The sequence below is a fragment of the Acomys minous genome (genome assembly GCF_964271855.1).
Source record: "Acomys minous genome assembly, chromosome: 2".
Lineage (NCBI taxonomy): Eukaryota > Metazoa > Chordata > Mammalia > Rodentia > Muridae > Acomys > Acomys minous.
Window position 1 is genome coordinate 135258936 of NC_140484.1, and position 16694 is coordinate 135275629.

At 37.0% G+C, this 16694-nt stretch overlaps 1 protein-coding gene across 1 annotated transcript in view; it reads right to left on the reverse strand.

Annotated features, from left to right (window-relative positions):
* Positions 1-7432, reverse strand: part of LOC311578453 (uncharacterized protein) — a gene marked incomplete at both ends in the record, with an annotated part of 31044 nt that extends 23612 nt beyond the window's left edge. Inside the window, one exon of the mRNA XM_084748296.1 lies at positions 6491-7432. Coding sequence (XP_084604422.1) covers positions 6491-7432 — 942 coding nt within the window. The remainder of the gene's footprint in view (positions 1-6490) is intronic.
* Between the last annotated feature and the right edge of the window lie 9262 nt (positions 7433-16694).

A 16694-nucleotide genomic window follows, 5' to 3' on the forward strand; every position in this document is an offset into this window, starting at 1 on the left:
TTTGATTAGTCATGTTAATTGCATTCATATTATCTCCTTTTGTACATCTTGACTCATTCTAACTGTTGAGGTTAAATCATGAAAACAAAAACCCAAACCAAAACAAAAATCTATCCACAAAAATACTCCCCATTTCGAAAAATGTGTATAAAAATCTAGCTTGCTTACCTGCAAAATACACTCAGACCAAACTCCTCTGTGTTTGACTCTGTTTGTCACCTCGCTTATCTTTGTCCACTGATGCTTCGAGAACTCCGTTTCCCAAGGACCTATACCCGGCTGAGACGGTCCATGGCACATATTGATTTCCAGAGTGGTTGTACAAGTTTGCGCTTCCACCAGATTCAAGAAAATGAAATAATTTCCTGTATCTTATCAGACGACAATGGGTTAAAACTGGATTTCAATGACAATAGAAAAACTTAATCCCAACCAATTTATGTGAACTGAACTACTCTGTACTGAATGACCACAGTTTAAGGCAGAAGTAAGAAAAAAATCAAATACTTTCTAGAATTCAATGAAAATGGAGAAAATGGATGCACAACATACCCAAACTTATGGGAAAGAATAAAAGCAGCGTGCTAAAAGGAAAATTCATAGCACTGAGTACCTTAATAAAGAAATTTGAGAACTACAGATCACTATCCTTCATGAGCACTGATGCAAAAATACTCACAAACTGAATACAAGGACACATCAAAACGATCATCCAACAATCGACCATGATCAAGTAGGTTTCATTACAGAATGCAGGGGTGGTTCAGCATATGAAAATGTGTTTATGTAATCCATCATATAAGCAAAATGAAAGAAAAATGCATTATCAGCTCATTAGATGCTGAAAAGCCTTTGATAAAGTTTATCACCCCTTCATGATAAAAGCCTTGGAGAGATCAGGGATAAAGAACACATACCTAAACATAATAAAGGCCATATACAGAAAGCCAGCAGCCAACATCAAATTAGATGGAGATAAATTTAAATCTATTCCACTAAAATCACTGCCCACTCTCTTTCTCTCTATTTAATATATTACTTGAAATTCTAGCTAGAGTAATAAGACAACTGAAGAAGATCAAGGGGATACAAATTGGAAAGGAAAAGTCAAAGTATCACAATTTGCAGATGGTGCAATAGTATATAAAGTGAGATCAAAAGTTCTACCATGGGACTAGAGCTGATAAACACCTTCAGCAAAGTGGCTGGATACAAAATTTACTGAAAAATAAAAAAAACTTTAATCCTCCTATATACAAATGATAAAAAGGCTGAGAAAGAAATCCAGGAAATAACACCATTGACAATGGTCACAAATAATATAAAATATTTTGATGTAACTCTAACCAAGCAAATGAAGACCTGTATGACAAGAATTTCAAGTCTTTGAAGAAGGATATTGAAGAATGTATCAAAAAATGAAAAGATCTCCCATGTCCATAGATCAGTAGGATTAACATAGCAGAAAAGGCTCAGCCTTGGCAGTCTGACTACCAGTGACGCCTCAGGGTTCTAGGTTCCTGGGTTCAGAGTACTGGCATGGCCTCCAGTAGAGTGGAAGTCTTCTGTAGGGAGAGGTTGAGTGCTGAGATATGAAGCCCAGGAAAGGGGGTGCCTTGGGGCACTGCTAGTTGTGGTTCCAGGGATATTAACAGGAGATGGGCAGTGTTTATCTTCCTTACACCAATTGAGCCTCTGGTAGAGCAGGGATCATCTTTCAAGGTTTTGGGCCAAAATCAATGGATTATTCTATTAGTTGATAGTCATATCCATTCTAAAAATTCTTATAGTATTTCATATTTTATGGAAACTTATTCGGTTTATTCTTTGAGCTATCATCATTATTATGTTATAATATCTTAATCAAAATGTTTTTGTTCTTTAGTTTTGATTCAATGTTTTATAATTTATATTTTCCTCATAATTTCCTTTTGTAATCACTTTTAAAAACTAAAGAGGATAAAATTTAAATGACCTCGATAATGTTTGAAAGCCAGGCAGTGGTGACATATGCCTTTAATCCCAACACTTGGAGGCAGAGGGCAGGTGGATCTCTGTGAGTTCAAGGCCAGCCTGGTCTATAGAGAAAGTTCCTGGACAGCCAAGGCTACACAGAGAAACTCTGACTTGAAAAACCAAAAAAAAAAAAAAAAAAAAAGTTTGAAAAGATATCTCATTTTGGAGGGTTTTATTAAATACTGAACTTTCCTAATGTTATTTTATATTTTCTACTATAATTAATTGATATGCTAGATTTTTGTTCTACTTTTTAAATCCCCAAATTAGTGGCTTTGTAAATAGCCAGGAACTACCGTCTTTTTGGCTTCTTTCTCCAATTCTATTTCCTCTCTTAAGTTTACCCTGGTTTGAAAGCCAGCCTTTGACAAAATTCATCATTTTTCATTTTTTTTTATTTTTTAAGACAAAATTTACCTATGGGGTAGATAGCATACATTTAATATTCCTTATATCCAGTCCAGGTTTACCTTATTAAAGCAGTATTTTGTACTCCGAAAGTTTTTAAGCTCAAAATAAATTCTACTAATGCTAAGAGCTTTATAGACAATTCCTTTTAAAAAAATTATTTAACTATAGAGATTGCCAAATAGACTGGGACATAAGAGAAAGGATTGTGCAGAGTAGTATGAGTAAGTGTGGTAAGAAGTTAGAGGTGAGAATGCACATTATGCAAGCCACACATACGTGAAGTAGTAAAGTGCTAGAGGGCAGCTCCAGCATTCAGCGTAGACAGAGGTGGGCCACAGTGGCAGCACATGCTTCTCTGCATGTGTTAGCTCTTCATCTTTCAGGCTGGCAGCCTTGTTACCTACAATTTAACTTTTAAAGTTCCAGTCTTGGGTGTCTTGCTATTTATACTTTAACTCACAAGGAAGAGAGCTATCTAATCAGGCCTTCTGGATTCTCTGCCACCACAGTGGCCTTCTAGATGAGAACGTTGGTTATTTAACAGCAGGCATCTTAATCAACTAAGCCAGGTGGTTGGTGATGAGGGGTTGTAAAAGGAAAAACCTCCAGGTAGACCTGATAGGCTGTGGTCAGATGATGAGGGAGGAGGTTCCCTTCTGTAAGGGGTCTAGGGGAGGGAAATAGGTCAGAACAGGGAGGGAGGGAGGATCGAACCAGGATGTCATCTGAATAAATTTTAATTAAGAAGAAAAAGGAAAATCTTAGTTACTTTTGTCTTGGTGGCTTAGCAGGAAACAGCAGTTTGTTAGAAGCTAGAGACCTAATTAAGAAGGCTGATAAAACACTCTGGGTTGCTTAGCACTTACTAAACATACTAAACTTAGAAGCATGCAAAAACATACACACATTTGGTAGACAAAGCAAGCAGATTTTTAGGAGTCTCACACATAGATGCCCAGATACAATCAGGAGACAAAACAAGGGTGCTCCCAAAGACACCACTCATCCACATATATGTAAACATACAGATATAAATATACATACATACATACATACATACATACATACATACATAGAATATATACAGGCAATTAGACACAGAAACAGAGAGACACATTTTTGAATGAAACAAATGGCTTCAACAATTGTTTAATTCTGTCTTGTGGTACATATTTATTGATTGATTTTTATTTTTAATTTGTTCATTTTACATCCTGATTGTAGCCCTCTTCCTTGTTTCCTTCCTACCCCCCTTCCTCATACTCTCTCCTTTCTTCCCCTAGTCCTAAGAAAGAGGTGCCTTCCTTTCCTAACAACTGAATTCAGCCTATCAAGTCTCACCTGGACTGTCTGCATCCTGCCAGGGGGAAGTGTTCAACATATGGGCGCCAGAGTACATGTCACAAGTAGCCCATCCTCCCCTCAAGGAGCATAACCCACAAGGATGCTGTGTTCCAAATCTACTGCATCTGAGTCAAGGGTCTAGGTCCTCACCATGTATGGTCCTTGGTTGGTGCATTAGTCTCTGTAGCATGCCCCTCTTCCTCCTCCTCCTCCTCCTCCTCCTCCTCCTCCTCCTCCTCCTCCTCCTCCTCCTCCTCCTCCTCATGGGCTTGTTGGTTCTACTGGTCTCCCTCTGGAGCTCCCGACCCTTCCAGGTGCTTCTATTCCCAAACTCTTCCATAAGACTCCCTGTGCTGGGCTCCACCCAGGAGTTTGGCTGTGTGTCTCAGCTTTGGCTTGGATCTCCTGGGGATGGAGTCTTTCAGAAGACCTCTATAGTAAGCTCCCTTTGTGTTCCTTCTCTTCAACATCTTCTGGTGTCTATTCTATTTGTCCTGCTGAAAGAGAATTAAACATTCTTCCCAGGGTCCTCCTTGTTATTTAGTTTCATTAGGTCTGTGTATTGATTGTAGTTTGGTTATCCTGTACTTTTTGGCTAATGTCTGCTTATAAGTTAGTATGTACCATATCTGTCTTTCTGGGTCTGGGTTATGTCACTCAGGATGATGATTTCTAGTTCCATCCATTTGCCTGCAAATTTCAAAATTTCCTTGTTTTTAATAGCTGAGTAGTATTCCATTGTGAAAATGTACCACAGTTTCTTTATCCATTCTTCAGTTGAGAGACATCTAGGTTGTTTCCAGATTCTGTCTATTACAAATAGAGCTGCTATGAACATAGTTGAGCAAAGGTCCTTGTTGTATGGTGGAACATCTTTCAGGTATATGCCTAGGAGTGGTATGGCTGGGTCTTGTGGTAGAACTATTCCAAATTTTCCGAGAAAGTACCAGATTGATTTCCAAAGTGGTTGTACAAGTTTGCACTACCATCAGAAATGAAGGAGTCTTCCCCTTTCTCCACATCCTTGGCAGCACGTGCTGTCATTTGAATTTTTGATCTTAGCCATTTTGTAGGTATAAAGTGGATTCTCAGAGTCATTTTGCTTTACATTTCCCCGATGACTAGGGGCATTGAGCATTTCGTTAAGTATTTCTTGGCCATTTTATATTCCTCTATTGAGAATTCTCTGTTTAGTTCTGTACCCCATCTTTAAATTGGATTACTTGATTATTTGGTGCCTTTTTGATCTATTTTTAGTTGCTTATTGCTCTAGCAAGGACTTCCAGTACTATACTGAAGAGATATGGAGAGAGTGGACAGCCTTGTCATGTCCCTGATCTCAGTGGAATTGATTTAATTTTCTCTTCATTTAGTTTGACGTTGGCTATAGGCTTGCTATATATTGCCTTTACTATGTGTAGTTACATGCCTTGTATCCCTGATCTCTCCAAGATTTAACATGAATGAGTATTGGATTTTTTAAAATGCTTTTTCAGCATCTAAGGAGATGATCATGTGTTTTTTCTTTCAGTTTGTTTATATGATGGATTACATTGATGGATCCATCCCTACATGCCTGGAAATCATCCCTACATGCTTGGAACGAAACCTTTTGGTCATGGTGAAAGATATTTTTTATGCGTTCTTTGTAAATACAGAAAAAAATGCTGCATATAAAATTATTTCAAAGGAAATATTATCTTGTGGTACAGAGAACAAGAAATGTTAAAATAATACATAGTTGAATATACTTAAGTGAATATTGATCATATAAACAGTAGACTAATGAATATAAAATTGAAAATGTATAAACAACAGCTATATAAAGGAAGGTATATAAATTAGCAAGTAATTGATAAACTAAAATATTTCAAAGATTCTTTAATAAAATAAATAGATAACACTCTTAATTTACATTATACCTTCATTGCATAAATGCCACCAGGACAATGGCTATAGTTATGATAAACATAAAAGTAACATACTAAAAATATTATTGCAAACCCTAAAATCATTCTGAAGGACCAAAAGCTTGAGCTGATTTAGATAAAATATGTGTGTATTCTAATATATATATATATATATATATATATATATATATGATGTATTATAGTCAGATGAATGGATTACAATATTTTGTTAAATCTGCATAAATGTAATAGCATACTAAAACTGGTACACTGGGCAATAGAAATGTATGGTTTTTGGAAGAGTATAGTGATGCAAATTAGCACAGTACACACAGGCTTTAGAGGAAATGATGGCACTTTCTATGATGAGCATGCTGGTGAATTTAAAGCTTTGCAAATTTCAAAGTGAGAGAGAAAGTTTCTTAGTCACTATCTCATCTTAAAAATCTCACAGTTATGAAACCGGCATTCATAAGATTAGCCCAGTCCCACTGAGAAAAGAAGCTACAAGAAACATCAGTTTTTATAACAACAACGGTTGCATTGAACTTTTTGTAATATACCTACCAGGCCTCTGATGAAAGAGGAAAAAGGCATATAATACTAAAACAAAATAATGAAATTGGGAGCAAAATAATAAACTAGCTGTATCTTTTGTGAAAAAGCATGAAAAGGCACATATTTATCACTTAGAGCAGTACACTGACTTGGCTTCACGTTAGAATATGATTTTTACTGCAAGAAATCTTCCTGAGTAAACTGTGATAGTAGTCTATGGGGCCTCATACGATTATGGGCTATTCCTTTACATTTCCTTGTACTTGCAATAATAGTTTCTTCACACCGTCATAGATCTGCTTGGTTCTTACTCCATATATGACAGGATTGAGCATTGGCGGCACTACAACGTAAAGGTTGGCCAGAAGTATATGTATATAGCGAGGCACATTCCTACCAAAGCGATGTGTCATGAAAGAAAAGAGGGCTGGTGTGTAGAAGGCAAGAATGACACAGACATGAGAACCACAAGTGCTGAGGGATTTGAGCCGGGCTTCCCGAGAAGGAAGATGAAACACAACACGCAATATTTGTATGTAAGAAAGGGCAATGGCTGCAATGTCAAACAGCAGATTACATATGGCACACAAGCCATAAATTATATTGGCCTTGACACTGGCACAAGACAGACGAGCGAGACCCATGTGCTCACAATAGGTGTGGGGAATGACGTGATGCCCACAAAAGGGCAGTCTCAAAATTAGAAATATAAATGGAATAACGAAGATAATTGCTCTCACTAGCACAGCAAGACCAATCATGGAAACAACCTTGTTGGTGAGGATGGTGCTGTACCGAAGTGGGTTGCAGATTGCCACATAGCGGTCATAAGCCATTGCCAAGAGGACTGCTGACTCCATAAGTGTAAATTTGTGGATGAAAAACATCTGTATAAGGCAATCTCGAAAGAGTATCTCTCTGAGATTAATCCAAAAGATCCCAAGCATCTTAGGGATGGTGGCTGTTGAAAGGCCCAAGTCAATGGTGGCCAACATGGCCAGAAAGTAGAACATGGGCTGGTGGAGGCTCCTCTCAGTCTTGATCACAAACAAGATGGTTAAGTTTCCTAGGAGAGCAATCAGGTACACAATGCAGAAAGGAAAGCCAATCCAGATGTGGAGAGACTCCAGACCTGGGACCCCCAGCAAAAGGAAAGAGACAGGGTGAAACTGAGTGTCATTGTGAACGGTCATCCTATAGGAGAATGCATGAATCAGTCTTCAGAACTGCATGCTCATCCAATTGGCAGTTATCTGGATAGATTTTTGAAACTGGAGACCTAGAGCTCTTTAAAGGGATGCGGTATACCCTGTGTATGTTCTTCTGAAAGTCACTGTATCAATTTCAAATGCACTATATACCATGTCTTTTAGGATATTAACAAGTCAAGCATAAGCCTTGGAGGAAGCTATACTACACAGTAAATAAAAGAAAAACATTGTTCATGTTACATCGATTGTACAGTCATCTTCTCTGAAATCATTAATCTTATAAGCAATCTTTAGGTATTGTTTTACACTGATACTCTCTTTTTTGAGTAATTCCTTATTTTAACCATCTTTAATAAGAGAGCATCCTTGTATGTTGACGAATTTGGCCTCTGCTAACCGCTGAATATAGTACTGAAAATCCATCCAATTGACCAAATGAAGGTCTTGCAATGGTAGGTCAAGATTGTCAGCTTGACTGTTTTAAGAAACACCCAAGTGATTACTAAAACTCACTTCTGGATGACTTTACATCAATTTCCGAACACTATTAAATCATGAGAACAAATCACCTAGTGAAAGTTTTAATCTATTGGGACATTACAAATTTGAAGGTTTATATGTTATACATTTTGATTAACATCCTCAAGCACACAGAATCAATACATATTCCTCCATAACTGTTGTAGAAATACAAAATCCCTTTGAGTATCTCAATACTCAATGTTACATGTTAGAATCTTTAGTTTCATAACTGAGGTAATCATAGATTTTAGAGTCTAAGGATTTGATGAATACATGATGGTGAGTGCAGAGAAGTGTCTCGGTGGATCCTATTAATAAAACAAATATGTTTTAATATCTTGAAAGCTAAGAATACAAGATACTTCCATATTTATCTGATAAATGTTACCTACACAGCTACATACATCAATAATTCCTTTTATTATTTTATAGAATATATTTGATCATTTTCACTTCCTCTAACTCCTCAGTTCTATCCCACCTCCTTTTTCTACACACTTTGCCTCTCTCTCTCTCTCTCTCTCTCTCTCTCTCTCTCCCCAAACACACACACACACACACACACACACACACACACACACACACACTTTTTTCAAAAAGAAAGACAAGAAAACAAAATCAAAACAAAATAAAGAAAACTAAGAAACAACCCATCCCCACAAAACCAAAAATGAAAACAAATATAAAGGTAAGTAGAAGTATCATGATTGTATTTTAATCTCAAAAATGACTAATAAAACCAAATGCATTTGTTGGCAATGTAAAACTATAAGCATATTCTTTCCTCTATCTTCATATATGTAAGAATAAATATTTCTGTCAAAGAACATAAATTTGGCCTGTGTGTCATTAGCAGAATAAATTTCTGAGCATGTTACATCTTGAGTTCAAACTACAGAACTGCCCTTTTGTTGTATATCAAATATCTTTCTTTGATCTGTCTGTTTGTATGTATGTCTATCATCTGTCACCTATCACCCATCCATCTATCATCTATCTATCTATCTATCTATCTATCTATCTATCTATCTATCATATGTATGATATATTATCATCTTTCTGTCATCTAAATATATTATATATTTATCCTCTATCATCTATCTCTTATCTATCATCATCTGTGCATTATATATATGATCCATTATTTGAACCATCATTTCTTGAGACTAGTATACCATGATGAGCTTTAAATGCTTCAGAGTATGAAGTCTGTGTCAGATTGATTGTCATAAAATTTAGCTTTCTGACTAATTCAATCTACATTTAAAGGAAATTAATATTAAGTATTTTTATATTACACAAATAATTAAAAGTCTCTATAAGTGTTTCATATATATAAAATAGATATTTATAGCAACAATACTATAACTTATTGCTAATTTTAGAATAAGTAATTCTTTCAAAAGCAATTTAAACAATATTCCAAAGATATGCTATCATTCACTATACATCAAACAGAATAATTTTTCTAAAAGGCACTGGCTAGCATGTTCTGGTAATGTTACATAGCTAATTAATCATTCTTCTATTATTTTCCAAAGCTTCGTCTTCAGTTTCTGCATCCAAGATAACCCACATCTCCTGTCATCTCTTCTTTCTCTTTCCGTTTATTTGTCTGCAACTGAAAAATGAGAGACTCACCAGGCTGAACCCCAAATGGAATCTTGCCTTGGCTGTATACTACTCTGGACTGCTTTTATCAGAGCTTTACAGCTTCTCAGGAAGAACCTTTCATTATCATTTCCCGTAGAGACAGTATTTTTAAAAATCCCTGTGGATTTCAGTTCTCATTCTTCCCTGATCAGTGAAGAACACTGTAGTTTTAAAGAAAACCAAATTAGAGGAAAGTAGGTATTTGAGCAAGTGCCTTGTATATTTCTGTGAACTTATTCTGAGCTTGCTATGCATTAAAGCAACAACAACAACAACAACAACAACAACAACAACACACACACACACACAACAAAACAAAAACAAAAAACAACAAAAAAAGAGTTAAAATTGTGCTAACCTATAACAGGCCAACAGTGGTCTGATGTTTGACTACAGGCGTCTGGCTACTTTACACAAGTCATCAAAAATAGTCCTACTGTGAACAGTGGGTTATTTCTATTGGAGTTCTTAGCCAGTGAGGACCTGTTGATGAAAAAAAAAATTATAGGCTGTTGACAATGCACTTACTTACCCTCCAGAACTTGTAAGATTGTAAGATCTTATTGCTAACAATAACACATATTTGAGTGATAGAGCATGGAGATATCAAATTGGTCCTGACCTGGAAAATTATATCTCTACTGGGGAGCTTTCATATTGCTGGGATGTGCTATGTGCACTAAAAAGAAAAATAATCCACAATCTTACCAAGATGTGAACTACTTGAGCTACAATAATAGATGACCTGGCAGGACATGCCTTCTGCAGAATAGTGGCACATTATGGTAGTAACTTACCACTATCTGATAGGATTTAAGTCCTTCTGCATAGGATATAACACATACCTGGCACTATTATTAAACAATGAACCCATTGCTAGATACATCATAGACCCTAAGAGACAACATACTACTGTTATTTTGCTTAGTGGCCACAATATTTAACCAGGCCCTAACAATTTATCATTACATTCATAGGCCTCCTAACCCTCACCAGAAAAGTTTCTATTTTCAGGAGACAGTTATAAATGCAGAGACACATGTGGCCAAGGTTTAGAGAATAAAAACAGCGCAATGGTCTACTCGATGGAACATCTATAATCCAAGGATCCTCCCACGACTGAGGGATTAATATGTAATAGTGTGCAGAAAGAGTGGAAGAGTCAGAAGCAGTGGATGACTACAAGAAATGTCTACAAGCCCTGGACAGCTAGAATCATTTGTCATATGATGCAGATAACTTAAGGTGTTCAAGTGGTAATTAGATATGACTAAAACATCTGTCTATTATATGTAGTGACTCCTTCACCTAAGTGGATTAACTACTGGAATGGAATGAAACAATTTCTCTGTTCATTTTTACATACGGGATCCATCAGAATCTATTAAATTATTGTAACCTCACGAAAGGAGGAATGAAAAGGCATGTAAATATTCATTATAATTCAGTGTTCTAAAATGGTCTGTTGATGCTCTAAAATAGTTGCTTCTTCTTTGACTAAAAATTTCAACAACAAAAACAACTTTCAATTTACAAGAATGTTACCTTCTCTGTAATATGGCATTTAGTTCAATCTATTTACTTTGACACATACTACAGGCTCTATATATATGAAATATAACATACTTCAGTAATTTTACAATATTTATATAAATCACTTGTCTGTTAATAAGTTCCTTCTTGCTATAATCTACAATAAATATTCCTGATCACCTTACTTTAATTTGGCTACTATATATTTTAATTTTCGATCTATAACCATTCATGATAGCTTTTTTATTTTTGAGACTACACTTTATAACAATTTGATTAGCCATCCTCCCACTGTCTACAATTATCTGCATATTACTGATTTTTTTTCAAAAGACATACTTCTCTGTGTAGCACTGGCTGTCCTGGACACACTTTATAGAGCAGGATTGCCTTGAACTCACAAAGATCCATTTCCTCTTCCGCACTCTATACTGGCTGATTTTTTTAAATTGACACAAGCCAATTATCTAGAATTATGGACTTTAATGGTAAAAATCAATTCACCTGACTGGCAAAAGTCTGTGGGGGCATTTCCTTGACTAATGGCTAATGTTGGAGGGGTCAATTCATAATGGGTGGTGTTAAACTTGGGCAAATGGTCCTGCAGTGTGTAAGAAGGCAAAGTGAAGGAGCCATGAGAAGAAAACCAATAAATAGTGTTCTTCCACTGCCTCTGCTACAGTTCCTGCCTCCAGGTTCCTGAATTGAGTTTCTGTCCTGATTTCCTCTCATGATGGACTGTAAGCTGTAAAGCCAAAATAAATCATTCCCTACCCAAGTTGCTTTTGGTCATGGTGTTGTATTGCAGCAATAAAAACCTAATTAGGACACTGTCTGTGGACTTCCTTCAGTCCTCACCCAGAATTCTGGAAGTCTAATATACATATTTCGAAGAATGTTGAGCATCCAAATCATACCACATCAAATATTCTATCCAACTTTATTTTGATGGACCACTGCCAACATACTACAATCCCTTCATATTTGCTCTTCTCTTACTGGAATGGTTCCCCTGGTTTCACAAATCCCATGTGGTTGCCTTCTTTCCACCTTCAAACATCTCCTTAAATCTTATTTTCATTGTATCCAGTCCCCTAACCATGCCACCCAGAGTTATTAGCTTGAGAATCAGCATCTCCACTATTCATATTGCCATGTATGTACTTGCCTAACCTGTCTTGTTTTTATACATTGTGTTAGTATTGTTTAATATTAAATGACACTTAAAACAGTGCCTACTATGCAATATATAATAAATATATATTTGTTGAATTGTTAAATGATGAAACTTGGATATTCTGTTGAGTATCACACTTCAATCACTATTATGGACAAAAGCTTCCATTATGGAAGCCTGAAGCCTCATGTCTACAGTACCATGTAGCCAAATTTATGCTTCTTACTTCTCCCTCATCAGAAAAACAGGGTAATCAGCACATATGTTGTGAGATTTTAAAAATTCACCTTATATAAAAAATTCTGTATCATATAAATTTCAAACTCTAGATAAAGAATATGATACTCTCTTTATACACACACACATATATGCTCATATACACATACATATATGATAGTATATAAATACATATTCAATGGGAAATGAAAATGATCAGTCTCTCTGCCTTATGCTTTTATACCTGGTTTCCAATTATAAGCGAAAATATCCCAAAGAATAACAAGCTATACCTCAATGTATTTCACATTTGTGTGGATTTCTTCACTTTAGGATACGGCTGACTTTTGAGGATTGATGATGTTAACCAGAGAGCAGTTCTTTACTTGGAAGCAGCATAGTCCTTCTGAATAATTCTCCCTCCCCTGTCTTTCTTCACACACACACATGCACACACACACATGGAAATCAAATCTTTAATGATGTAACAAGATAAAAAATTTCTTGCATGTAAAGAACTACGTACATTTGAAAATCTGGTGCAAGAAACAGGATATGGGTTTCCTATGTCTATGAATATTTAATTTCACCAGATATATTTAATCTGACATCAGAGCTTTGTTATTTCCCTGGGGTTTTCCATAGGTCTCACTCTGGGGATTGTGAGTGCAGTAGAAAGCAGCCAAGGGTATGAAGCTCTGAAGAAACCGAAGGGAGATTTGCAAGTTCTCTGGGTGCTGGTAGCTCATGTGAGAACATGGATCCTTTTCTGTGGCTATTTGAAATCAGAGAAGAGAACAGTAGGTGAAACAACAATGGGAGGGAGGAAAAATATCCTAATTTAGGAAAACAGTTAAAGGGACTATCTACAAGAATTGATTGCCATGACCCTGTACACATTTTAGCAGCAACTACCTTCAATTTGGTTGTTGTTTTGTTGGTTTATAAATACTTGTACAATCTTGTTGTGAAAGCCACAGGCCCTTAGATCCCTCTGGCATCCTTTCTGGACTCTGCATTTCTTCACTGACTTGTATTTTCTCTGTGCACTTGCCCATCACTGCACTGCTTTTCCTATTCATGCTTTATGTATCTCATATGGTTATACCTCCTTCGTATTTTTATTATAGATTGGATAAATAGCTCTGGTGGAGACTCATATCCCACAGGAAAAGAGAAGAATAACACGAAGTTAAAGAGTTCAGAAATTATCCTTCACCACTTGCCACCTAGGGACGCACAATCCATCTACTTGCTTCTTCCCCTCAAGCAGTAGGTAATGTTTATCACTTTACAATGGTACAGTCTACAGGGATAGAAGCTAATTTTTTTTTGTAGATATAGAAGCAGATATAGCGTGACCAGTTGCTTTACATTGTAAATATTACCAACTGTCTCAGAATGTTTATAAAATATAAAATCATGATAAGGACTTCACATCTGGTACTTCAGGTTTGAGGACACTCAAATACTGCAACCATGCCAGATTCAAGTCTACTGTAGTGTTTTACTCTGTTGCGTTACTAACAATAGTATAGCCATCAAGTTTAGACTTTTTAAGTGATACATCAAGAGTGAAGCATGTGTCTCAAGAAATTCTTCTGTGGAAGCCTTTTATAATTGTATTTCATGGATGAGTGATCATATGCGCAGGGAAGAAGAGAGCCTCCTCCTCCCCTACTTCCTCTCTCACTCCTCTTAAAAGCAAAAGAATAGCATAATGCCAATGAGCAACAAAGTGTAGATTTACTTATATAGACAAAATAGTTTTATGTCAGCTGAGTGTGAGCACAGAGAAGAAACCTGGAGATGTAGATAGTCCAGATCTCCTTCTCCCAGCCCTGCAGCCACGTGGTCATCACTTCTCAGCTTAGTGCTACTTTCCTGGACAGTTGGGTTACTTTCCCCAGGAGTTCCTCTTCTCCTCTCCTATACTAGTGGATCTCTGGGCACCAATTACTATAATTCTATGTTGTTGTCTCCTTCCAATGTCAGAGAGAAAAATTTTCTTCCTTTTCACATACATGACAAAGAAAGAGACCAATAAGTCATTTTCCTTATTGGTTTAGCTGGGAGTGAAATGGCAAAAATTTGGCAAAGGAAGGATATGAGAGATTTAACATGGAAGAGCAGTATACATACATTATCTAAAACTGTATGGTAGCTTTGTAATGCCTTACATATTAAAGCATTTGTGTTTCTGTATGTATACGTGCAAAAATTTATGTTGCCTTCTTGGTAGTATCAGCAGGAAGATACTGAGAGATAAGAAAGTCTGGCACCATGTCAGTGTTCAATAGGGGTCTGCACATTTTCCTGTCAGCCGACTCATAAGAACATTTTTTGAAGCAAACTTTGCTATTGTTTTACATATAGGTTTTCAGGGCAGCATGTCTCTCTGCTGTGAGTACCAAGAAGCGAGAGGCTCGATGATACCTAGAGTATGAGAAACAATTTGGAAAACTTGATCAATCAAAATACACTTCTATAAAATATGGTTTCGATTTCATGAGACTTAACTTCATTAATCTAAATTGATTGCGTTGTGATGTTAATAGCTACCTTTCTTTCCCACAGGAATGAACTATAGGAAAGATTAAGCTTTGTCTCAGGTGGAAGCAGTCTTGGCGGGCTTTACCCTTGAGGCACACCATGAATACCTTGTGAGAGACTGTTTGGAGCCTTCCTGGGCTTGGAATTCAGGAAGCCTACCTAGGAACCCCACCGTGGCTATTGTTTTCCTAATTGACCCTCGAAGGGAGAAGGGACCGCCCTTTGCATATGACTGGGAAGAGGTAGGAGGAGAGAAGGAGAAGGCGCGGAGAGAGAGGAGAGGACCGGACCAGCTCGTGGGACTGAGACACCTAAGGACCCGTCCTGCCGAACGGATTCCAGGAGGTTTTAATCTTCTGTCCCTTTAACCTTTTTTTTCCTTCTTGTATATGCTAGTTGGGTTGTATAATAAAGTTTAATTGTTAATAAACTGAGCCAACATCTGGCGCCCGATGTGGGGCCCGATGGGTTCCACAATCCCTAATGATATGAGGGAAGATTCAGTATTCCACGGGATAGAAATGTTGTTTCAGGGTATTGGCAAAATTGCAACTGCTGTTGCAAAACTCTTTCCTGCATTATACTTAGAGGGAATTCTTTGTTTTCTCATTGTCCTTTTATTACAATATTTCATGCTTAGAAGGATTAGAAGACAGGCTAATGGCATAGAAAAGCCGGAAGGGTCAGTAAGTTCTATCCTTTTGGAAAAGATTGCAGATTTGACTGGACAGATAGAAAGGCTGAGGTATGAAAATGAAGGGATGGGAAAATGGATAGAATTTTTGGCATTTGGTAGTGATGAAGGACAGAAAATAGAGAGACCGGAAAGCCAGAAAAATCAGGAAGAGTCAATAAGCTCTATCCTTTTGGAAAGAATTACTGACTTGACTGAACAAATAGGCAAAATACAGAGAAAAGTGGAAGGGCTGGAAAAGCAGAAGGCACCTTTGGTTAAAAAGGGTGGAGAAGGTCAGAAACCAGAGGCAAAGGAAGCCAGACCGACCAAAAGGTCTTTGGAAGTAAATGTACCAGTGGAGGATACTTCCACAGTCACCCAGGCACCTTCAGCTTTTCCAGTCACTGTAAGACATGTAATCGAGCCAAATGGTGCTGAGGGTCATGACGAAATAGCCTGGTGTCCTGTAGACATGATGGATTTAAAACATTTTAAGGAATCCATCATCAGATATGGTATGCATTCTAACTTCGTTAAACAAACGTTAAACAGCTGGGCCTATCAGAATAGACTTGTTCCCCAAGATTGGAAAAATTTAGTTTCAGCGGTATTGGAAGCAGCACAACAGTTACAGTGGTTATCATGGTGGCGAACAGAGGCTATAAAAATAGAACAAGAAAATATCGCACAGGGAATAAATATTAATAGAGATCAGTTACTTGGTGATGGACCATATACTAACATGAGAGAACAAATTCAAGCTGACAATAGAGTGATTGAACAATGTCGTAAGGCAGCCTTGAGAGCTTGGGAGCTGGTAGAGGAACCTGGGAAAACAACTATTTCTTTTACTAAGGTGTTCCAAGGACCTCTGGAGCCCTTTACAGAATTTTTGCAGAGATTAGGATCTGCTA